Source organism: Lathamus discolor, chromosome 2, assembly GCF_037157495.1.
Source record: "Lathamus discolor isolate bLatDis1 chromosome 2, bLatDis1.hap1, whole genome shotgun sequence".
Classification (NCBI taxonomy): Eukaryota; Metazoa; Chordata; class Aves; order Psittaciformes; family Psittacidae; genus Lathamus; species Lathamus discolor.
Genome location: NC_088885.1, coordinates 49996251 through 50022858, shown reverse-complemented (window position 1 = coordinate 50022858; position 26608 = coordinate 49996251). Strand labels below are relative to the sequence as shown.

At 38.9% G+C, this 26608-nt stretch overlaps 1 protein-coding gene across 2 annotated transcripts in view; it reads right to left on the bottom strand.

The window, feature by feature from the left end:
- The window catches only part of PTPRN2 (protein tyrosine phosphatase receptor type N2), a 667916-nt gene extending 643682 nt beyond the window's left edge, over positions 1–24234 (bottom strand). For both annotated transcript variants that reach the window (XR_010609958.1, XM_065666790.1), the window contains exon 1: positions 24001–24234. Coding sequence is in view for 1 of the 2 variants with exons in the window: in XM_065666790.1 (XP_065522862.1) it covers positions 24001–24118 (118 nt within the window). In the remaining variant the exon portion in view is untranslated. The remainder of the gene's footprint in view (positions 1–24000) is intronic.
- Positions 24235–26608: the final 2374 nt, after the last annotated feature.

Sequence of the window (26608 nt, the reverse complement as noted above, 5' to 3'; positions counted from 1 at the left end):
TTAACTTACTCATATTCTTGACTACCAGAACCAGAAACCTCTCTAGAAATGACTGGAATCCCTGTCAATAACACAGCCTTTCTATTACAGGTAAATATATCACAGGGTAGTTCTATTCTGAATACAGTTAAACACATCTTGAAAAAACTTGGATTTAATTCACGTGTCTTGACTGGAACCAGTAGATAGGGAAAGTTTTCAAACGTCCATAATTATACAGATTGACCCGTTCTCGTTTTCTCTTTTTTACCACACTAGTCTGCTCTACATCATGTTTCTAGCCTTCATTTGCTGTGAGAGTACACTAGATCAGACAAAATTTTTTCTACCCCATGATTCTGAAGGGAAATCTCCCAACTCATGAATCACCTGCTCCTAGCAAGACAATTCCCTCACTATTTCAGTAATTCTCAGATTCATAATGAACACACGGTTGCCAGCGAAGCTGGCTTCCTAAAGCCTGTATTGCACAAAGTACTCTGAGATGTGTGACACAGGTGTCCTTCAGGCTTCTAAAACATAAAACCTTCTAAAAGGCATGCAGTCATTTCTAAATATTGACATTTCTTATGTTGCTGGTAAAACCTCATTAAAGAAATATTTTAAGAGAAAAGAAAGAATTAGTCTTACTAGCTGAAATAAAAACTTCTTCCCAGAAACAAGAGAGTTGTTTGACCCGGCTTAACAGAGGTAGGTCAATATTTGTATGACAAACTGTATCATCAACAATAGCTATACTGTATGTCACCAGAAATTTAATAGCATTAGCTATGGCTTCTGTCATGCACTTATAGATATCAACTCACAGCCTTCTTCAGTGATCATTGAATATATTCTCTTTGCTGTCTAAATAATCTATCTAAACACTTCCTGGCTTGCTTTCAACGTTTCTTGTCATTTAGCAAGCAAAACAGCTGTGACACTTACTCTCCAGTATCTCAAACAAGCTGAAGTAGCCATACATTAAGGTGTTCAGTCTATAAGGACACACCTTTCTTTAGGAAAAGTGCTAGAACAGCCCACTATTTGGAAGTACCACTTAACTGCCACAGTTCTCCATAATTTTGAAGGGGCAGAAATATTTTAGTAGCTTCATTACTTCAACAGCTAGAAAAAAAAATTGGAACATTTCAATAGTAGAAAAAAATAGTGCAAGAACACGGAACAAAACAAACCTCTGCAGCATCAAAAATAGCTGCTCTTGTCTTGCTTTTTCACAAATATCTGCTGGATCTTTTGCCATGAGAAAATCATACCATTACGTTTTCACTGTGAAAGCCAGTAATTTACCTGCTTATCGACATTTTCAGTTCCACAAATTCCTGCATTGTAAAATGGAAGCAAAATATGGTGAAATTATTTTATATTGCCAGTTTTATTATGCAAACCACAATTGCTCCTGCTGTCAACAAGAAAAGTTTAGTGCTACTGCAAAGCATTTAATCTATTCTTGCAAAACATGACATGAGCTGCATGTGAATTAGACCACGCCTCCTAATGACTCATATCCCATTTGTCTTGATAGAACAGATATTTTCAAGAAAAATGTCTTTAAAAACACACTTTCCTTTTTCAGGTACAGTTCTGTTGTTACACATAAGATTCTAATTCAAGCAAACTAAGGGCAAGTGGGATTCTCTCATGTTCTTATGGTCACAGCTATTTTATTTTTTTTTTTTACTATTGCTGTATTGTCTAACAGTTATTTTTCCTGTCATTTGTATGAGACTTAAACACAACAGCAGGGGGTGAGCCATGAGGAGCCTTTCCTGAAAATAAGAGCATTCTAATGTCTACTCATAAGATATAGTAAAGGGGTAATGGACAAACTAGTGTCTGAAGAGACTTTCTGTTCATTTGTGAAAGATGACCATATTTCAGCCTCTGCTTGCTCCCTAAAAATATCTGCAGCAGTTGCAGAACGCTTAAAAGGCAGCAGCTCAAATACGATTCTCTGTGTGTTGTATGCGGAACACCTGCTGGCTTCCTTTTCTTTGATGTAGATTTTGGCAATAAATAAGAAGACTAAAGAGTCTATATGAGCCAGTGATACAGTGCCACAGTGGTGTGATCCTGTAGTGACCCGAAGCCACAGGACTCATTCTCTTTCTGTGAGAAACACACGAGAAAAAGCTGCAGAAGGTGGCACAGAAAACTGCACTGCAGCAAAATACCAGGCCAAAAAGAATAATGATCCTTTTTCTGTCAAAAGAATGAAAATTCATTCAGTGCTTTGGGGTCAAAAGCTATTATTGCTATACTTTGAATTCAGATTTGTCAGATTTTTCTATGTGAAACTTCACTCCCAGTTACTATAAAATTAGCCAGTCCTATTCGGATCATCCAACTGCAAATACAGAAGAGGGCACTAAACGGACAAGTGCACAAGAGTGGCTCTAACACTTCCTAATACTGGAAGAGAATCACAACAGAAAATTCTTCAGAAGAATTCACTTGTCTGTAATGCAGTATTTAAGAAAGCAGTAAGCAGCGGTGCATGCTACTGAACCAATACATGAATGCATGAGAACCCCTAACATGATTGCAGTATTAGTAACATATATGTATGTACATACACACACATAAATAGAAAATAGTTACATGTTGAGGATTTCACTGTCTATCCCAAAACGTAACAACTTAGACTGAGCACTACAAGAGTCATGACTGCTACAATGTGATGCTCATTTTTTCTGGTTTTCAACATAAACCAGCTAGATGCTCAGTTCTATCTTCATAAAATCATTTTACTCTGAAATAGGTACCACCATTCACATTGCATGAACAGTACAGGAACAGTGAAGAAGAAAAAATCTATCTATACAGAATACATTTCATAGTAAGGTAATGCACTCTGACACAAAAGATCCAACGAAGTGTGACTGATTTCAAGGTGAGAAAAGACCATGGTGAGTGCATTCTACATTAAAAACATCAGAGAATGTCATGAAGTATCATCAGGTGGTCACTGCAATCAGTCCACAATTTCTGTTCAAGTAAAAGTATTGCATCATATGCCCCATTGGAATCAGTTCAACGGCTTATCATCACACTAATTAAAAAATATTCATCTTGTAAGCATGACTTATTCAGCTTCAGGTTTAGTTTTCCAGCCACTCATTATGGCTTTTTTCTTGACAAATTTAACAGCTTCCTTCTTTTGCCAGAACTCCAAAGCCATCATCAAGGAAACACTCCAAATTCACCTCACTCCAAACTTCCATGTTTCACTCTACTTCTTGCACAAGTATAGTGAGAACTTCTATCACACTGGATCTTATAAAGAAGTTTGGGTCATAATAGTATGTAGAATTCAAAATTAATAAATAAATAAAACACCAGGAATATTAACAGCAAGTAGCCTGCTTGCTACTTGCTAGCAAGTACTTACTAGATGAGAGAAACTATAGAATATGAACAGAAAAAAAATTATTTTCATTTTAATTTACTTAAGCCACCAACACACCCACAAACTGACTCATTCAAATAACAGTTTTCCCCAGGCCTCTCATTCATTTTGCATAAAATGCTATATTTAGAAAAGATACATTATTTCCAATCATTTATAAAAGAGAAGTTATTTCCAAATGTCAATAAAATTATTACCAACTTCAAATGTGAGCTCAATCCTATTTTATGGAGAACTTCGTAGCATTATGTGGTTTTGGACTGCTGTCATGTCCAACTGTTTTCCAGTGCATGTAAGTGACATGACTGGTATGGAACTTTTGGAAATAGTTTTCTCCCTATGTCTTTGTGAATTTCTCCCAGTCTTGCTTGTTCAGTTGCAGTGGTATTCATTTCGGAGGAGGGTTGCTTTTCTTCCACAAATTATGGGTATATGTACTGTGTGTCTGTACTAACAGACTGAATATAAAAGAGTTCATCCTACATAATGAGTCTATGTGACAACAGCTTTTAGACAGTTCTCAGTTTTGCCTCAGTTTTTTTGTGTAAGTCTCAAACTACTCAAAGAACCCCTCCATTGGGCAGACAACATTTGTCTTTGGGAAAGAGGGTTTTTATCAGCAGTCCTCAGCCTACACCTCTGGTGGAATCCTCAGATATCTTGGACTAATAAGAGGATCAGGAATCTGGCTAGTTTCTTCTAAACAAGGATATAGGCTTTGAGCTTGATATGTAGGAGACTAGTGTTCAGAGCAGAAAACCAACTCAAGTGTACCTACCTCTGACTGTGTTGCTGAATACATACAGTGCTATGTTCTGTAATACCTACCCTCCACTAAGAAACAGTAACTTTAAACTACAGTGTATAACCCCACTGAAATCCAGATGAAAGGCAACAGAAGTGTGTAAAATCCAGGTCTGGTCATCATGTACCAGCATGAGTCATAGTACTTTAGCCAGCTGGACATGGTAAACAGGAATCCTCAGAAACAGTACTGTGTAAAAACACCAGGGACCTCAAAATCATTCTTGAGCTTCAAATATTTAATTCTTTGCTATTTTTCACCTACAACAAGAAACAGGCATCTGCTGCTGAAACTGCAGGGAGCATATCTTTCAAATTAATTCTGAAAGTGCACCTAAGAGCACTGGAAAATGGCACATGGAAAACAGATAGGGGCACTGGTAGAATTCATTGTTTTCTGAAACTGAGTATTTTCCTTTTTCAATGCTGTATTCTGGAGGTTAACCAACCATATGTAAACTATTAGGTTTATGTATTTTACCAAGAAAGGATGGGATTTTCTCCTGCCTTTGGAAAACCTGAATCATTGCAAATTCTTCATTTGACAAAAAAAAAAAAAAAAAAAAAAATGGGCTATGTAAAATTAAGTGTTCCCTCCAAAACCATGTAGTTTCTCTGCTCTTCTGTATTTTGCTTTTACAAAACATACCACTACAAGCGTATCTTATGTGACAAGATCTTATTTGGAAAATAAAATCAATGTATCAGGTGATGCAAGGATGGCTGTAACGTCTGACAGTGTTATTTCACATTTCTCTTGTGTCATTACATAGGGACACAAAGTTTAACAATTATTGATATAGTATAATCTCCTATCTATGTACTTTAGGAAAAAGTTTAGGATCTTGAAGTCTAAAAAGAAGCACTCTTCCTCATTAACGGTTCGATATGGGTACAGATTAAAGAGAAAATCATCTTGCAGAAACTTGCTTTCCATAAATAAATAGCTTTGTATACAGAAATCAAGAGCTGCAGAAATCTTGATTGCAGCAAAATATGTTAATGGATACTACTAACAAATAAAGTGTAAGGTCAAGGAAACTGTAAATCCAATGCTCTTACATCATCATGTTCATTCAAGAATCTTAAAATTAGTATATATATCTCATTTAAATTGCACCAAGACCAGAGCTGTCACCACAGTTGTCTACTTGGTATGCAAGCACTATCTGCATTTTCTGCTCAAAAAAAATAGAGAAATGTCATGTTTTACCTAATGGCATGTAGCAGGAAACAGAAATCAAATCCTGTTCTATGACCACTTGACATTCAAAGCCCTTCAGAATCCACTTCCTAATATTTTCCTCCTCTCTTGTCACCCCCTCCACTTTGAACACACAAATCACTCAAGTCCTCTAACTTCTTGTATTCTTGTTCACTGTTTCCTTTCATGCTGCTAATACATTTGAAGTTCCCTTTCTGAACCAAGGTACAGCTTCTCTTTTATTTACTAATGCTTACCTTAAAACACATTCTTTCATGACTGTCATGGGCTATCACAGATGTCCCTGTGTGCAACCAGTTCTCGGTCCTTACCGATATCTGGAGACAGCTTTTCAGCCTCTCTAACCTAGTGCAATTGGGTTGGCAGCACACAGTAACTACATATTGCTCTTACTCCAATGAGTTAAAAACTTTTTCTTCTTACTACAGAAAAGTATTCACTGTCAAAATAAGTTAATATAAACAGCATATTGTTAACCATCTTTATATTACTATTCATTTGTGCAGCTTCTAAATCCTTGCATTTATTATATTGTCTACCTAATTCATCAAACTCTTCAGGCTGGAAATATATCTTTTCAGAGGTCTTTAAAATTCCCAATGCACTTCATGGCAACATAAAATAAATAAGTACTATATAGTTCATTAAATAAATTTGAAAACAAAGCAGCATTTCTATATATAATCAACAGAAGATTCAAAGACAAAGTTTGTTTTCTAATAAACACAGATGAAAGAAAAATCACAAAAAAGTATCTTTGCACTTTTCACAGTATCAAAGCAAGTTAGTACTACAAGAAAATAAAGGCTGCCAAATATGCTCCCTCTCTGGCAGTGCTGAAGGCCATGTTGGATGGGACTTTGAGCAACCTGGTTTAGTGGAAGGTGTCCCTGCCCATGGGAGGTGGGGTTGGAACTAGACAAGCTATAAGGTCCCTTCCAACCCAAACCAGTTTATGATTCTATGACATACCTCATTGCTGTAGAGCTAAAATGTACTTCAAGAGAAGGAAGATCGTGCTACAGACTTCCTGTTACTATGGTTCTCTTAAGTTTTCAAAACTGCAAGGGAATATATTTGCCTTTTATGTGATATATTTTTAAGGTGCAACAAAGGCAATGCTAAAGAGGATAAACTTCAGCATTAGAAAGTACTCTTAAAGGGCTGGAACCTATTCCATCTAAAGGTGAGATGTAGATCTCAAGTTTAAAAAGTTCGTGGAGCTAAATTAAAAAGTTTAGATAGGAGTTTATATTCCTCTACACTTCTCTGTCTATAACACAGCCTCTGTTCACAGGATGCTGCTTTTGCAGTTGATGGAAATCTAGTCAGTTTAGCCAAATGTTCCTGGAGTACCATTCATCTCATCCTGAAGCAGACATGTAAAATAGGTCAGATCAATTATGTCCTATAAGTACCTCTCTTCAATGACTATAAATGGGCCACAGAGTGACTGACTCAGCTACAGGCATCTGAAGTGAGATGAATTCCACACCCCACAAAATACTATCCTGCCAAAGTTTTCTCACTAAAATGGTGTTGAAATGGTTTTTTTACCAAAAGATATTTAAACAAAAGAAAATAGCAACATAATTTTATCTAATACAGTCAAATTTCTAAGAAAGTACTAAATTGCTAAGGCTGAAAAAGAATTTGTTTGCATGCTATTATTTATCATAGTGTTTGTCAATAGGCATAACTTCCAGTCTTTCCAGGATTAGGAAAATATTGGAAAATTGAGCAGAACCCATTTTTGCTGTGATTCACTCTGGACTGATATGTACACATTTTGTGACCTTTTGAAAAAGCTGCTGCTTTTGAAAGTACATAAAACCACACCAATTTTATTGAAACCTGCATACTCTTTGAAGACAGTTGGAAAACAGGTTTTTTTCCTGCTATGGTAGAAACAGACCAGGCAGCTGATACTTCAAGAAGGAGAAGTAAAAGCATAGAAATTTCACTTCCATGACAATTCCACTCACATTTTCCTCTTACCTAAGCAAAATTAAAAGATTGTGGTATTTTGCTTCTTTAAAACAAAACCAACTAACTTCTCTGAACATTCGGATCCTCATATAAACTAAAGCTGTTTGAAGACTATCAACAGGTCTTTCAACTTAAAATGTAGTTTTCAGAAAATCAAGGTTCTACAGGATACTTCTAATGAAAAGCTTCACTGGAGAAACTTAGATATATTTCAGGTAACTGAACCAAAATATTTAATTTAAGGTCAATTTAAGACTACAACTGAGCCATACATGATCAGTGGGACTTTTATTTCAGGTGTTTCAAATCTCCCTTCTTAACTGCATCAATGCCTTATGGTTAAGTTGAACAAGGAATCCTGACCCAAGGACAAGACTGGGGCCTCTACTGCAGAGCAGTAGCTCAGCAATTTCCCTCCTTGGCATTATGGGCATACTAGGATCTGAAGATACAATTTCTAGCATCAGGAGAAGGAAAACCTTCTCTTTGCTCTCAGGCTGACAAACCTGGGAGTTCGGGCTGCCAAAGTTCAGTGTTACCTTCAAAAATATTATTTAATGTTTCAGAATTTTGCCTGCTCAAAAAAGTAATCTTTTTCAAAATATTCTATTCCATTAAAACATCCTCATTCTTCAATTTTGTCTTGATACGGAGCAAAAAAAAAAATAGATGCTGAAATATGGGAAGCTCCCATAAGAAAAAAACTGCAAATGTTGAACAGATAAAATTAAAACCTCTTCAAGGAATACCCTCTGCTGCAACTAAGATGTAAAAGAGAAAAAAAACTATAGAGGCAGAACCATCCCAAAATACCATTTATTTCTTTGTTCTGTTGGCTTCTGTAAAACATAACTTCAGTATCTGTACTGCACTTGAGAGTTTTAATCCAGTGATCACACAAAACTAATGACTCAAGAAGGCAAAAATAGCAGATATATGGTATCTAATAGCATACTGCAGTTTGGAGCAATTTGAGATTTCTTGCTCTTCAAGCAGAAGCTCACAATAATTGTTCAAATAACCTACATACAACAGCCAAAAATGAGAAAAACAACAGCCACTTTCTGTCACTGTAGTAATTTTTGGTGCACAATTAAGTGGTTTTTTTCTTTTTCATTATCCTTATTTTAAAGAAAGCAATAAGTACATATCTAAATGCTCATTTTAGAAGAACAAATGTGTTCTGATACGAGAGTCAAGGAACTGTTTTGTTTTCAACTGCATATCCAGATAAATAGAAGGACTATTAGAAGGAACAAAGATGCTTCATTTTCATTAAAATGTCTCACCTTCTTCCTTTAAAAAAGCCTTCAAAAGTTATACTTCTTTCAACTGTGTGACTTAGAGGTTACAAAATATTAATGGCTCTTCCTGGAGCTGTACTGCCTTTCTCATCGATATTATCTTTTGTTTGCTTGTCTCACACCTGACTATTTTAAGACTGTTCATTTGTGAATGTAAACAAAGGCAAGGGAAAAACAGGTTCAGCTGAGGTTACAATATCCACCTACCTGGTATAAGAAAATGATAAATCAGTAAAATATACACCTACTGTACTTCTTCCTACTTTATTCAATCACATATTTTCTGAGTGCACTATGGAGCTATTTTGTCTTTAAATTCTTACAATTAATTCTTACAATTTAATCTTCCCTCTCACACAGATGTCACACAATGGTGCAGTTTTATTATTTCACACCCATTTGAGGAAAAAAAATATCTATTTTCTTCGGTTCTTTATGTGCAAAATACAGTACTCCAGATAGTAGCTCACAAATTCTCATAAACTGAATAGGAATATCACCAGCACTCAAGTCAAACCTCCACATTACACAAGTGCTGCAGAAAACATAACTCTATGAAGGGCATACATCCTTCTAGAAAAGTGCTATGCAGTCTTAAATTGCTGCCTTTTGCAGCAGGGAGCAGGTCAAGTGATAATATTGCTTAGGTGGGTAGAATGATCCAGCTCAACAACCCACATTATTTGAAACATGCTTTCTGTCTTGTTGTAATGTCTTTCCATTCACACTTTCTCTTCTGTACTGAAATCCAAAGCACAATGCAAAGGCACAAGTCTTTTCTGTTACCACAGTTAGTTATAGACTTTCCATAGCTATGGAAACCCAGCGGGAGCACTTTAATATAGACTAGAGACTTCTGGCCAGAACACAGTTCCAAAAGAAAAAACAAACCCAGCATTTAACCTAGTGTATTTTATGCCCACACTTGGCAAGAAATAGTCAGCACTGTATTAGCAGGTTTCTAGCAAAAAATCCACTCTATTTTGTTTCTTATAAAATCTTAGTTACTTGGGGCCTAATGAGCAAATACTAACAGAAGTTTTGATTCACAAATACTGTGACTATACTTTGTGTATATCTGCTCCTACAATATTTGCTCACTTCAGAATTGTTCTATCAATCATTAGTCAGAATACCCTCAGGACTGCAAGTCTCTTGTCTTCATCAGTCTATTGGGAAACACAAGCATTATGTGTGGGACGCTCTTTGAGCTTACTCATTTTTGCTCTAGTCAAAAGTTTCTTAGAAGCAAACCATAAACAGACATACACATACCATAGAGATTAGACCAAAAGCTGTCTCTTGCAGTTAACAGTAGCAGTTGCCATTGAAAAGAGGGAAAGACTGGGGCAATACACCATGGCATACACCTTTGCATGACCTTCCTATTTGCCAACTACCCTCCACTGTTGGACAATCCTCCGACCCATGAGGCCTCACACCAGTCTAGAGAGTGGATCCACCCATAGAGATACATCCCTCAGCAGATGCACAGATAAAGGGAGTCATCGCTCCATTACTAATTTAAAGCCTTATATAATGGAATAGCAAAATATTACTGCAGGTAAGACTCTTAAAACCAAAACTCACTGAAACCATACTTTTCATCTTTGTACCACTTGACTATTATTTGACAATTAATTCCATAAATACCATACATGACTAAAAAAAAATTCTTACTGTGAAATTTGGAAAAGATTCAATCATTAAGGATGCTAAAGCTTTTTAATCGAATCTGAAAAATATTACTTCACTGTTGCTACAGTAACATCTTCCTAATAAGCCCTTCAAAGTTAAACACTGTCTTGAGAGAGTTTTAGGTCAAGTTAAAAAACAGAGACAAGCTCTTCAGAGGAATAAATTTTATATTCAGCATGAGCAAGAATGAAAGAGAAAAGGTGAACTCAAGTTTTTAGCTATTTCTATAATGGCTTCTCCCTCGCTGTGGTCTGTCCCACTTTCTTCCCCCTTAGCCACCCAACAGCCTCCCTTCTGAGGACAGAATTCTCAGTTGCCTCTACAGGAAAATTCTTAAGGATTTTTTATCCCATAGCAACTTACCACCTTCATTTAAAAAAAAAAATACAATAAAAAATCTTAGATTTGCAAAAATGTATTTGCAGATATAAGTTTGCACCTCCTGAGATGAGACCAAGAATAAAAAGCTATTTCCAATTTGTCACATATGGAGAGGATAGATAATATATGAACTGAGAAATTGCAGAGTGAATAAAAAAATCATTCATGAGGCACCTGGGGATTATAACAGGAATTTATATTTATTTGCTCTATGACACCTATGATGTGATGATTTGCACATAATATCTGGTGTTCTCTAGATCAGAGAGAACACCATCTAAAGATCAGGGTCATTCTTCTTGGAGAGACTTTGCAATATGCATAATGGGGAACATCTCTGCAAAAGGAAGGATAACCTCTTAGTTTTCGTGCAGTTGTAAAGCTTCGTTTAGCGGATTATGCATTTAAACTTCAACATGGGAAGTTCAGGACAGATATAAGGAAGAAGTTCTTTACTGTGAGGGTGGTGAGGCACTGGAACAGGTTGCCCAAAGAAGTGGCAAGTGCTCCATCCCTGGCAGTGTTCCAGGTCAGGATGGACAGAGTCTTGAGCAAAATGGTCTAGTGTGAGGTGTCCCTGCCCATGGCAAGGGGTTGGAACTAGATGATCTTAAGGTCCTTTCCAACCCAAACCATTCTATGATTCTATGATTATTGGCACCAATCCAGTTTCAGAGAAATATTCACTTCATTTGCACCTTCTCAAATGCAGGATTTTACAGTCCTTCCGAGATGTCACCAGATACATATTCACTGGAGGACAATGAAAACCAAAGCTTCCAACTCATCCAAAAGTTGTATGCTATATCAATTTTAACAAAGTAAATGAAACACAAAGTATTGTTATTGCAGAAGGTGCATCAAATAGCTGATTCAAAATAATTTTATGAATTCCTACCTAGTTTCATTTTAAAAACCCTGTTCTAATTATCTTATTTGGAAATGCGAGAGATTCTTTAAGTAACCCTAAAAATGTACACAGGTGACAGCACTATGCAGTTCATTATTACCTATTTTTCTAGTGTATCAAATTTTGACGTCATTAAAGTGCTCGATTACCAAAGAAATGAGTGAAATAAAACTCCTGATTCTACAAAGATCCAAGGTATAATTAAAACCGCTGTGAACTATTTTTATCCCTGCTGAAAGCAAAAAGAGTTAACAGTCCTGTTTACTAAGTGACAACAGTACTTACCTATAGTTAGGCACATGATTAAGTGTTCGCATTGGTAATTGGAACCAAAATTAAACAAGACTTAATCATAGCTTTCAGGTAATAAACTATTATAGAAACAGCTCTCCTGTGACTTATGACGTGAAAAAAAAAGATCACCATAATACTTGACATACATTATTCACAAATGAAATGTGACTAAAAATAGGTTATGAATAAATATAATGTAAAATACTGCAGAATACTTTTTAACTAGTGTTAAGAAACTACAGAAATTAATTAGATTAATGAAGTTAATCTATTTCCAGCAGTGCTGCCAGTTCACCAATTTTTTTACTTACAAAAACTAGCAAAAAGAAAGTTGTATACTGACTCCAACATAATAGACATTAGTACAGTACACTAACTTCCATCTTGCCACATTTAAATGTTATTTATTCCTGACACACTCTCTAACCCCCTTTTTTCTGTTTTTGTGTTTGCCATCATATCTGACCTCTAACAGCATTTATTGGTTTCATTTATACACATTTGTATAATTAATTTCTGAAACTTTATAAGAAAGTCATGTATTTTATCTAACATGTATCCAGGAAGTGTCATATCTGCATTGTGTAAATGGTTTGGTTTTTTGGTTTCTTTTACAAACAGGTATTTAGTTGATAGCTGAACAACTGGGAAGGACTTTCCAAAGGTAACATGGCAATGATGAAGCTGATCAGAGTTCTGTTAGCATAGCTGACAAGAGCTGAAGAGTCTGGAAGGTGGAAAAAAATGCCAGGTATGATCGATTCTTCACCCAGCAGAAACCACAGTAGAAAGGTAGATTCCTAGCCTCAAGTCAGTAGCCATTTTGGAGGAAGAAAGCTGACCAAAAATAATATGTCTCTCAGAAATTTCAATAAACATTCTGATAATTAGGTTAATCTTACAGTCTGGTGAAGAAAAAAACAGTATTACAGGTGTATGAATGTTACGTGAACTTTTCTGCACCTATTTCTTTGTATAATAGTTGTTTTACTGAACTCAACATACAGTAGAATACTTGCTTTCTTTTCATTTGTAGATGAACATTGTCCAACACTTTGGTGTGGCTGGCAAACTACAGAACACTAGGTCCTCTGCTTTCCAGTGAGGGACAACCCCAAATAAAGTAACACACCCAACACTCACACCCTGTTCTACAGGGTGCGGGTTACAAGATGATAAATCACTAAACTCCATCCTTTGGCAAGAAGAATTCTCTCGACTGAGAAGAGATAAGCAGAGTATCTTTGTCAAATAGCAGGAAAACATGGAAGCTCCCAAGCAAGGTTGTCTTCCAGACTGCAACAGAGATAATACAAAATTGACTAGAAAAAAAAAAGATATTAAATATTTATTTACTAATACTCTACCTTAAGTAGAGCTAAGCATATTCTATGAAACCAGCTCTAAGCAAGCCGTATTCAAATATTTGATGCCTTAAATCACCTCAAATCCAGGAGCCCTGGACTAGTATCAGTGACATCAGAAGGAACTGAACCTGCAACTGCTCTTATTTACACCAGATGCAAAGGCAGCTTCAGGAAAACTGGTGAAGCTATTAACGAAAGGTTGCATTTTATATACTTTTGTTGATAGCAGAGTCTCCTTGTGCATGCTGAACTTTCACCTAAAAGCAAGTTGGTGTTATTCTGATAATGGATGGCCAAAAAGAAAGATAATGAATGACACGAAGCCAACCCTGTTAAAAAAGTGTTAGGTTTACAAACATATGTACACCCAAATTCAGATTTTGTCAGCTTACTGTGGAGGTTTAGGTGAGGCTCATTCCCCCTTCACATGCACTGTTTAATTTAGTCTCTCTTGCATGAACTGCAAGTTAAGAGAAAGAAGCACAGCCATGCCCCTTGTAACAACCTGCTTAGCCACCCCACCACTTGGGTAGCTGATCATTTCAGAGCTCTTCCCTATCTGCTAAACTATGAAAATAGTTCCATAATCTGAAGATGATAAAGTATTGTTCTAAAATTCTCTCAAGTAATTCTTCAATTAAGAAAGTTTGACAACTGGGTGTGATCAGCCCCTTCATTCAAGCCGAATCAGATCCTTCATAAAAGCTGTGTGTTCTACTTTCTAAAAGCCATTCGACAGCTGTTTGTTCCCAAGCCTGTGTGGTGTGTCCATTTCCTCATTGCTTCCCAGTTATTTACTTTCAGATCGTAAACTCATTAGAGCAGGTGTTACTCAGAGAAACAAAAGAAAATGGAGAGAAAAGAAAAAAAATAAGCCCTTAACTGCAGATCTATGTCTTGTTGAGGGGCATAAATCCAAATACATATAGTACTAAAACATCCTTCCCAATCTGCTTTTAAAATGCTATTTAATTATAGCGTTATAAATTTTATACTGTCTAAAACTGTGAGTGATTGCAGCTTTTAAGATGAAAATTCACCACAGAGAATCACTTGACTATTTTTCCTTCAAAAATTTCTGTTTTCATTATTGCTATGTTTATTTTGAATAGGCAGATTTTATAACTGCCCTTTGGTATTGGAAATCGTCCCCTGCTTGTAACGTATGTTGGTGAATTGTAATTATAACCTGACATAGTCAACCAAAATAAACCTCCAGATAGGTAATACTAACAAGAATATTTTAACAACTTTGAAATTTCACTTCCTAATTGAGGAAAGGCAAAATTGCCAAATCTGACCCCAGATTTCAAGGGTAAAAAAAAAAAAACCCAAACCCCTCAGACATTTCTTAAATACAGATCAAGAAAAAGCAAAAATTTAATACCCTGTGCCAAAGAATTTCTTTTTTTTTTTTGGAGGGGGGAGGGGGTATCTCTGTCAACCGTATCACTAACTCCAAGATATGTTCACCTAACTAAATGCTGATGATATTTACCTTGATATCTTGTATTCATTAATATCCAGGTATTTCTAGAAATTCATGATAGATGTATAATTCCCACATATCTCTTTTCCTCTCCATTTTTAGTTCTTTCAGGACATAAGTAACAAGTGGGATAGTCACTGGTGACTACAGCCTTCTCCAGAAAATGGAAGGAGTTGTTATAATCCACAGGGTGACACCATGAAAGTAAGAAACTGTTTAGCTGAGAAGCTGGGATAGGTGAGACAGGTCACAGAAGTTTGATATAATATTTTCCTAGTGTAAGTAAGGCATTGCACTGACTACTTACTGAGAATACTGAGCTGTGCTACAATCTAGAAAAGGAAGGGAGATCTTATGAGTAATTGTTCACTGAAGATATTTCATAGCTAACATCTATCATATCAGATATTAAATAAAGCCAGAATATAAACAGCAAGTATATAGAATATTCCACAGTCTAAACTAAAATTATAACAAATCATTTTGCCAAGAGAAATACAGCATAATGTATACATTCTTTAAAAAACAGAAGACATCCACATTCTTTGGTTGTGACATATCTATTAATCAAAGGTTATAATCTTTGATGCCATATTTTTAATTCAACACTGAAGAGTAAATAGAATTTAATGTCTAACTTACAAAGCAATTCTGTAAGAGAGGCCAGGTTAATAAGAGACTACCTTTTACACGGACACAAGTCAAAGTTTCACGCCATGGAGAGCTCAGGGGCAATTGTGGCATGAACTAATCCTATGCCCAAACCCATCTCCCCGTTGCATTTCATGGATACCAGCACTAATAACAGCACTGGTTTCACTGCTTGTGAGCAAGGCTGTGATTATGATTTTTTTTATTTGTTGTTGTTTCAGCCAAATCAATACCCTTTACAGAGACAAGATCAAGCAGTCACTGGCAAGAATACCATAAATGTTTGTTATTGCCAAACATTCTGTACTGCAAAGCTGCAGCCTGACAATAGTTGAAAAAACACAGGCAATTCCTTAACACACAAACTCTTCCTCAGGCCTGAAGATGAGGCATGGCCTTCAGTTGCCTGAAACAGCTGCTCAGAGTCTAAGTGAACTGAATTAACCAGCTAAAAAAGTTACAGAGAAAAGGTAGCCCTCCTGGCGCAGAGCAGAATATTAACAAGAGAAGTTACAATATCTTTAGTCCTTTTAGGACAGCAATAGATAGACAGGTAATTATCTCCTGCAGAATAATAACAGCAGAAGATTTCTGTGTGCCTGAAATAAAAACTATCAGTTTTTCATCATCCAAGATTGACTTTCATAAGGCATTCTGTAGAATTTCTTGAAGTTCAGACTTGAAACATCAAATATTAATGGGTGCAGAGGGGAATGTAAAAATGTTGGGTTTTTTTTTTTTTAATCCAGGTATTTCCTGGCTTTTGTTGAACTTTGTGAGTTTATTACAGTATGTAGTGCATGTTTGGTCTCAGTTCCATTGTTTTCTATGAGAACATCTGGAAGTATATTACATTTTGGGAGACACATGTATCTGTGCGTTACTTTGTACTTGTTGGCTATGATTTCAATCTTATGTAACTGTCATTGCACGCTGTTAAGCTGCAACTGAAAGAAAAGACCTTACACCCACTACAACCAGCTGTACTTCCCACAAAACTTCTAGTTACTGGTTTTTACAGCTTAAAATAGCTTATTTTATGAATGTATTAGTTTGAAGCAAAATAGGTATGCAACGTTAAGCACTAACTCTCCGTTCAGAGAGACTGTGCATCAACAAACCATGTTCAGTATTTAAGTATGTTTCACCGAAAGAAACTATAGGAGAAAACACAGTAAGATGCAGTAATTCACTAAGCTACTTTACTTCTCATGAAATTCCTTCCCAAAAGGAATAAATTCTATAAAGTTAAATCCCTCTAATCTTTTCAGAAAAAAGTGTCTAAATTTTTTTATGAGCACAACTGTTCTGAATGGCACAGTGTTATTGGGAATGCTATACTGTATTGACACTATGAAATGGTTGAGATCAAAATAGAGCCCTTCCACTCTCCTCACAAGTAAGGCCTCTAAAATACGCACAAGAAAACTCGGTAATCCGATGTACACATCAACATCCATGCCCTTCATGCTTTCTCTTGACTGTCCAAAACTAGTAAGTCTCCATGGTTTCTTTCTTTCGCTCTCCAATACCAGACACCCCTGCCATTTGTCTAGCTTACCTGCAGGTCCCCTGTTCACTTATCTGCTTTTTAATTTCACTTGTTTATTCCATTACGCTCGCTTCTCCTCTGTCTCATTCAGAGGTCACCTTCATTTGTTTGCAATTACCAGAGGGCAATTTTCTCAGAGACATTTTTTGCCAGCACTACTAATATCCTTCACCCACCTCACTTGTTTCATTCCCAGTTCCTCATGTGACAAAACTGCCTGACTACTCACAGGACCTTCCTAAACAGCTTTCTTGCAAGACCTATATATCTCAAAGTCATGCTTGTGGTTTTGAAGTAATGTAGTAGGTGACCTTCAACCAGCCTAACTTTAGTTTAAGCTACTACATTAGTCTCACCTCGGTGGGGAGAGATAGGTCTTCATCACTCTTCAAATGTGCTTAACTCTCCCCAGATTTAACCTGAGCATCTGATTTTTGCATAGCTAAGGTGCAGTACCTACTCCATAGATGTTTACAGTCAGATACCCTAGCCTGGTAAATGTATTAAGACAATACTAAGTGAACAGCAATAGCTGCATTCAGGGACACATTTATCTGACCTATGTTAGATATGTACAGTTGGGTAAAATTACTTGAAATTTATAAACTAGACATAGGTTAAAAGCAGCCTAGAGTGATTAGCTCAAATAATTACATTTAGTTAGATGAATCTGACCCCTTATATTAAGAGAAATAAATCCTTTCTATTCCCAGAGAAGATTCTCATTACCTACATGCATCTCCTGACTCCATTTTTGCCACAGCTTTGAACTAAATGAATGAATTAGTATTTCTTTTTTGCTAATCCCTTTCTCTTCTTGCCACCTTGCCTCATTTTCTCATGTCACACACACTGGCCCTCTAAACATCTCAGGTTAACCGCTGCATTTGACTGTCTCTTCCATGAGAAAAAGTAACTGCACCCAATTTTAAGTTTACATCTTCACAGACTGTACACAGGTAAATCACTGATCTCCGATCTCCAGTTCCAATGATTTTACTTCTTCTAAACATTTCATTCCTCAATTCCTCTTTTAAGCATACACATTCCCAACATGTCTCTATTCTTCTGCATCTCTTCTGTTTCCCTGCAAACATCCTCTTTATCTGCATCTTCACCTTATTCTTCATTTGCAAACATAAAACTGTTTGACCAGCAACAACATTACTTACTGCCTTCATAGATTTACTAATAATGACCATATGGAGCCTAACCAAATACACATACAGCTCAGCATAGTGTCTTTAACAGAGGCTCGTAGTGGACTTTGCCTTTTAGATACTCCCTCATTTGCCAATTTTATCACCAAAACCAAACCAATACTTCCTCCAGTCTTTACTGAATGTGCTGCTAAATCTGCCTGTAAACACCAACACAGATTTTAGCAAGACATATACTGGTTTTGTAAGAACAATTTCAGAGAATTTATCTAAATTTTTGGCTGTAGCGTAAGTGTAAATGAGCTGAAAATATATACCATTTTAGGGAAGCTGGAATATATACCTTCCTCTTGGCTTCCACAGATGGTCTTATGGATTTGGAAACATGACCAATGGTAATCACTTATATCTGAGCTTGTGTTCTTATGCTCTCTCTAGCCAATGGAAATCTGATCAATGCAGGAGACCTCAACCCCCTGCTTATCAGTGAGCTCCACTCCCATCAAGGCCTGCAGTTGCTCTTTTCACACCACACTGATGTTTATAAGCACTGCTGTTCATTGTAACAAAGTACACAGGTAACTGCCCATTTATCATTCCTGTGTCAACATTAACTACCCTTTGCTATTTTAGCAGACCTGCCCAAATTTTCCAGAATCTAGCAACTAGGAGAAACCCAATTTCCTCTCAGTAGGCTGATAGATAGCATGTTACAATGATGGTGCGGTACAATGAAGTTTTGGGGACTGGTATTCTTTATTGGTAGCAAAAAAAAAAAAAAAAAAAAAGAAGACAGACAAGTAGAAATATTGTTTTTCATCTCACCAAATGCAGAGAAATGTTGGGGTAAACTCAGGTAGGAAGCAGAAATGGGCTTACATTACCAAAAACTTGTCTGTTTTCTCTTAATCAGTAAACCAAACTAAAAGAAAACTTTCTCCCTAGAGCAATCTCCTGTGAACCTTTACAGCACCCTGCAATTAATTCTTTTTACTGAGAGAGAAATAATTCCCTTCCTGTCCATTTGAAACTTTCAACAAAAACAAGCTAGATAGATTGTAAAAAGATACTGTAGAAGACTCATGGCATGATGGCAAAAACATTAATATATGTTCTTACATTTAATTCAATGGAACTAACAGACATGCCTTAGTATCAAGCTACTTTCAAGTTGCTTTCTAACATAACTGATTATTCAAGAAACATTTCTAGAATATACAAAAATACTTTTGATGAAGTGAAGCAGGCAGCTTCCTACACTGTACCCTTCATGTTCCAAACACACAGCACTGTCTTAATTAAATTATTTTGATGGTATTTTTATTTGCTAGCATTATATCATAAATCACACTCCATCATCAATAATTACATCAAATCAACATGATACCAAAATATCCAAGTGCTTATGAGAAGTTCCAAATTAATGTAACTGGAAAGTTGGGCAATTTTATCTACTGAACAGATGGTAACACTTTAATTCCCCTACTTTCTCAGCCAGTCTGCTACAAGCTTCAACTAGCATTATGATCCAAATGCTGCTGAAGTCAATGGGAAGGCTGACACTGACTTGAGTGAACTTCAGCTGTGCTCAGACATGCTGCAAGAAGAAGAATTCAGTCCTCGTAGATCTCCCAGATAGTTGACAATGATGACTGAGAACAGTTATGTTGATTTTGTTATGGTAACATCAATCCAAAAAGAACTAAAACAAGATATACTTTTTCACTTTTTCCCATGAAACACCCACAGGCAAAAGCTCTTTGTCAGTACTTCTTTTGGGTTGTATTTGAAGCATGGACTGAAAAGACAAAAACCAAGTATTTTTTCATCTGTCGTACTCTTTATTTCATTCTCTTGTAAGTTAAGAATCCACACTAGGGAACTGCTTTCCACCAATGGTAAGTGAAGCCCCTGCTCATGCAATTTCCTACATCTCATCAAGCACTTAGAACCCATAACCCACATCTAAAACATTATTCAGCTGTTAAACATGCTTACCATGCTTTGGGAAAGTCCTACAATTAACATGCAACATTTTTAAAAGTCTTTCTGTAAAGTTTCTATCCATGACATTCAAATCCTTGTGAAATGTAAGACAGTGTCCTTGCTCACTGTATTTGTCAGGAACCCACAGCTACAAGTTTAGAAGAATATTTCATGTTTATAAGTTGAAACGTGACCAACTTGTATTTTTGTTATTTAAAAACTAAATTCACAGGCATTTGTCTTGAAAAGATTTTGCATATGGTAATTTGAATGCAACTTTGAAAGAACTTTTACATGGCATATGAAACAACTGTTTCCAGAAATTTCCACAGCATATTAATGTACTCATTTGAGAAGAAAATGCAGCCTGAAAAATAGGATTGCACACAGCACAAAAGATCAAATTATATTGCAAAATTATACTGGCATTCACTGAAGGTTACAAGCATCATTTTACACATTAGAGGTCAAAGTGAAGGCACTGCAGCAAGCACACACTCTTTTCTAATACATCTGAGGATAACTTCTGCTGTAAAGTATTAGTAGCCTAGGACTAATGAAACAATGTTATTAGAAATGCTCACAGTTTACTCTGTTCCCCAGTTCTCTATCCAGCCTTTCTAATACGAAAATAAAATACCACTGCAACTTTCTGAATAGATTTGTCCACTTAAAAAGCTGTACAACTGCATGGAAGTACTTTAATTGTTAGAACTCCAATTTTTACTGAAGTGACTGCTAAGTGCTTACTGGAGGACATTTTAATTGCTTCCCCCGACTAATCATCTGCTGATAAGAAAATGTCTCATTAAAAAAAAAAAAAAAAAAAAGTCCATACAGCTATCACTACAGAGCAGAATAACCTAAACCTGTGGAATTTAGCAACATGATCAGGATGTGTTGCTCACAGATGATTACTGCGTAAAACACTTAAAAAGACGTTCCATAATCTTAAACGGACTGTGTATTATAAACAAATAATTATTTAGCATACTAAATTCCCAGCTCCAGTGTTCAGTCACAGAACAATGAGCACTACTATGTAGTCAGCTGATTTTTTTTCCTGTGGAAAAGATAAGAATCTCTCTCCTAGGCTAAGCCTAGGCAAGAGATAGAGAGAGCGGAAGGGCTATACTTTTCCTCATTTGCTACTATTTCCTCTATAATGCTACTATAAATGTCAAGAAATGGAAGAATATGTGCTCTTGTTGATAATATCATCTTATAAAAACACCTTCCCACAGGAACAATCTTCAAAGCCTCATGAATTATATGGGCAGAAGCAGAAATCCAAATCTTTTATCTTAACTGTAACTTTAAAACTTCCAATTTCTTAAACAAGTTTGTAAGTATGTTATAATATAAATAGTTCACCATTTGGAGATGATTACTATATAGGAAAGCATAGACAGAAGTTGATCAAAAAAAGTGGAAAAGAATGAAACTGGACGTAAAAACATCCTATGAAATTGGAAAGGTCACAAACTTCTACTTCTGCACCAGCTTTCAGGAAGACTTTCCGAAACACTTAACAGAAACAAGTTAATAAAAAAACTGTTTCTATAATTACATGGCTTTTAAGGCTGTTTCCAGCACATATTATAGAGGTTTCGTAATGCATCTGTGTTCAATTTTCAATTAAAGAAGATGGCACTGTGCATAAGAATCCAAATTAGTATCATCCACCTATAACCGCAAATAACCCCAAACCTTAGATACACGGTAAAATTACAGTTGCAACTCTGTGCACTGTTATGGCTAGAAATTGTAGTCTCAAATTGAACAGAATCTACTGTAATAAATAGTTTGAACTCAAGATTAATGAGATTTGAAACAATGGTCAATAGAAGAAATAAAAGAGCTAAGGGAAGATACAGCTAAATCTGTTTCACTTCCTGCAATGCAAACATTTTTCCGCATATTGTCAAACACAATAAATCCTTTCCCATCTTTCACAGAGGTCCATGAGACATGTTAGTTTTGTATCCCAGCAAGAAGCAGAAAGGCTCAACTTGTTTAGCTGCTATTGAAATATCTCCAAATTATACCTCCCAGACCACTGGATTCCCTACGTAAAATCAAGCCTGCTCTTTCCCCATTCCCTTCCACACAGGGAAAGCCTTAACAGGCACCCCTGCCGATGCAGAAGCCCAGGGAAGCTACAGGGAAGTGACAAACACACAAACATTGTTTTGTAGCTACAACATGCTGAAAAATATTTCTGACCCAACTTACGTTAGAGAGAATCAAAATCTACTTTGAAAGCACGATGTACAGCATTATTAAAGGTAAAAATTACAGCTACTACTTTCAATATTTTTATGTACGCTTTCTCCACAGCAGAGTAAGAGAAACAGTCTATATCTATAGCAACCAGGAGAGAGGAGGGAGGGATATATCCAGTCCACACCATTTCTCCTTAAAGCCTTTCATCACTACCCTCACTATAGCAAACATTCAATAGCTCATTTGTATTGCCACTTGACTGAAGCCTCATTAAAACCACGGTCAGCTGATTTTAATTTCTTCTTAATAAACAAAATATACATGAGGAAGACTGCACTGGTACTTCTGTGGGAGAATTCCTTTGTTTCTTTATTTTATATTTTATCTTAGAAAAAGATTTCTTAGGGACAGCTAGTTTAGCTTGCACTCCCTGATGTCCATAACCATTCTAGGTAGGAAATAAAATGGGAAAAAATACAAAATACTCCAAGTTATGATCTGGGCTTAAAGTGCATTCCGGAACGATACTGCAAGTGAAATGAAACTGACTGTATTAGTAGCTATCACTGGAGATAATTCTGGTGAGCAAACAGTCATGTGTGTCTCAGTGCAAGGAAAGGAAAGGCAGAGAGAGAGGCAGAGGAGAATATCATTGATCTTAAACACAGAGTTTGTTTCAGGATCCGTTCATGTTGGCGTGGGCCATTTTACCAGGTGGGGATGTTCAGTGCAGACGGCACCTCCTGAAGGAGGAAGGGGTTGGTCCGAGAATATCCCAACAGAAAGAGGCTGCTTAATGGTCTTTACTGGACAGCACCGGCTATCTGTAGACACCTCTAAAACAGGTTCAACGGGAATCCAGTGCTGACTTCTACCTCCAACAGACCGAGTTACGGGTGGACACCAGAGAAGGCTGGGCTGCTTCTGGGGGTTTGTGGCCTGGGGATTTCCTGTGTTTTGAACTATTAAGGGAGCTTTCGTGGGCTGAACCCTCTAAACCGGGAGGAGGGTCAAATACGTGAGGCTGGATGCATTTTGGGTGGCTCTCCAGCAGTGTACCTCCACTTTAAGGTCCTCGTGATGGTCTCGGTGGAAGTTTTGAGCATGTGAGGACACTGGGTGCGACCAGCTCCTCAGAGGTGTCCCAGAGATCCCGCCGGGACACCCCGCTGGGGCAGCTGGATCCGGGACCAGCCTCGGGCTGACCAGGGACCGGCGGGGATAGGAGTGACCCACGAGGTGTGAGGGGCCGGGCGCCGGTAGCGAGGGGCCGGAGGACAGGGACCCTCAAGCGGGAGCCGCGCCATAAGGAGACTGAAGACGGGGCCCCTCAGCGGGATCTGTTTGTCAGGGACCGGAGAACGGGATCCCTTACAGGGAGCCGGTCTTGAAGGACCGCAGGACGGGCCCCTCGCCCGCAGCTGTGCGGGCGCGGCCCCCGGGGGCCTGTCGAGCTGCCTCTGAGGAAGCTCTCGGGCAGCAGCGGAGAGAGGGAGGGGTCGGCGCGGCCCCGCTCCCCGTCAGCCCCACGCCTCCCGCCCCTCTCCCCACTCACCGATCCGCGCCTCGGCGGCGGCTCCGGCGGAGGGCAGTTGGGTGCGCGGGGCGGCGGCGAGGACCTGCAGCAGCGGCGGCAGCAGCAGCGGGAGGACGGAGCCGAGCGCCCCCATCATGCCTGGCCCATCGCAGGCGGCTGTCCCGCTCCCCTGCCCGCCGCCGCCAGCCCTCACTCCATGCCGCCCGCCCGCCCTCTGCCTCCCGCAGCCGCTCCCTGGCTCCGACGAGCAGCAGCCGCAGCAGATTCAACACCCAGGACAGCGACCAGCTCCGCCCGCCCGCCCCCGAGCCGGCCCCGCCCCGGCCCGGCCCGGCCCGGCCCGGCCCGCCCGGCAGGCGCGGAGCGGGGGGGCAAGGAGCTCACCCTCCGTGGCACCGCCTCCCCGTACCCCGGTCCCCGCCCGCCCGGCCGCAGCGGAGGGGTCTGCCCTCCCTGCCGGGATCGCGGGGTAACGACCCCCCCCCTCCGCAGAGCGAGGGCAGCGGACGCCGCCGGGCCCCGAAAGCTGCCGCCGGCCCTGAAGGAAGCTCCGCCTCAGGCGGCCGTGAGCCTCCGGGCAGTGCCGTGCGCCGCCCGGCGAGGGGCGGCGGGGGTCGCTCCCGGTGGAAAAGCTGTGCGCTTGAATCCCGCATAAAGATGGCTGAGGTTGCGGGGGCAGTCATTAAATGTGCCTGTTCCGCACACCTGTATGCAAAACCAGCCCCTGTCAAAGTTTTACCCTGGAAAATCCAGCGCTAGCTCGATGGATTCTCCCTACGGCCTCCTCAGAGTGGCTCGTTTACCACCGGTGTTCCCACAGAAAATTACTCGCCATCGTGAAGGATTTTATGAGCCCTCAGGTAAACACCTCCCACGGCTGAGGTGTGTGCGCTTGCCTGGGAGATGTCTGCATGGGTGCCATTTGTCCTCCACCTCCTGTTTCAGATTCACTCTGCGTCAGTGGGAACGCTTGGCCCGGGCTGCCGGGAAGGAGCAGAAGTCTGGCACGAACCCATTGACTCCTTCCTTGTTCACAGGCTCTCATCTTTTCACAAGTTCGGTGTAATAATATTTAGCCTTTAAGGCAGCAGCCCCAATCACCGAGGTGAAACAGTGCAGCTGCCATGCCTCCTGTCAGGGGATGCCTTTTTGACTGGGACAGCCAGCAATATGCCACCGAGAGTGCTGGCTGCTCTGAGCTCCTTTCATCACCCCAACGTCTGCTTTGTTCCTTTGTGAAGTTTCAGATTCTCCCAGTCTTCTTCATACTTGAAGTAAACAGTTCTAACTATACTCCCCTGATGGGCTTCATCCCTGGCTTTAACCAGATACAGTCATGACAGACTCACACTCAAGGTTTTTAAAAGGGCGTCATGGTTTGACCGAAACCAGGACAAAGGAGTAAAAATTGGAATACATGAAGCGGCTTTGCCATAGACCAGGAAACTAAAAAACGAAAGCCCATAGGACAAACTAGCCATGGAATCATAGAATGAGAGATCAGTTTGTGTTGGAAGAGAGCATAAAGATCACCTGGTTCCAACCCCCTGCCATGGGCAGGGACACCTTCTACTAGAGCAGGTTGCTCCAAACCCCATCCAACCTGGCCTTGAGCACCCCCAGGGATGGGGCAGCCACAACTTCTCTGGGCATCACAGCTGTTCTTCCTTGCTTACCTCAAAAGTGGCAGAGAATACAACACCAACACATCCACAACAGGAAGGACACAGAGATGAGCCACCACGCTGGGACCAGCTGGCAGCTTTCATGGAGTGATAAGCCAGGCTTGGGGGCCCAGATTGGGGCTTTGCCCTGGGCTCCAGGCAGAGGACCTAGGTATGAGCTCGTGGGGAGGCACATGGGCCACTTATGGGGCACTTATGGCTCACTTATGACAGAGAGTTGCGGACTTCTCTTACTGTCTGAGTTTTGCTCTGTGGGAAAAGTGAACCTTTGCACTAGGGAAGAGGAGATATGGCTTCTAGAACTGGTGCAAAGTCACTTCTTTTCTTTGTGGTTAAGGCTGGTGACTTATATGGAAAAAAAGGCAATATTTGATTCAGGAAACAGAAATTTCAAACAAATATATTGGTACTGGATAGTGTTCACTGGCCCAGAGTTTGCAAAAGCATTGAATGGTCTTTGCAAGCATTTCTGCCCTTGAGGTCCGTTAAATGGTTACATACATCTTGCAGGGGAGTGGTTTCACTAACCCAAAATGTCCCATTACCTCAGGAAAATCAATTTTGATGGCTCTGAAAGAAATCTGAGCACTGAAAGGGGAGAAACAAAAAAGGAGGGAAAAGCATCCTATGGAAAGAACAAGATGAGAAATGAAAGTGCTGAAACATAAATTAGTATATTCTCATGGGTTATGCAAACCATCTGGCTTTAAAAGCTAGTAGTAGGAACAAGGAAAAAGGTCATCTGAATTAGCAGAGAACTGCAGAACAACTGAAGGTAAGAAAGGAGCAAATGGCATTCACAGTGAGAGAACAGGTTGTTCGTCAAAATAGCAGTGATATTACTGGAAGTCATTGCAGCTCTGCAATGAATGATTTGCATAGCTCTTGTGAATTTATGATCAAATACTATGCAGATTTTAAAGGGAAATTAGAATTTTCAT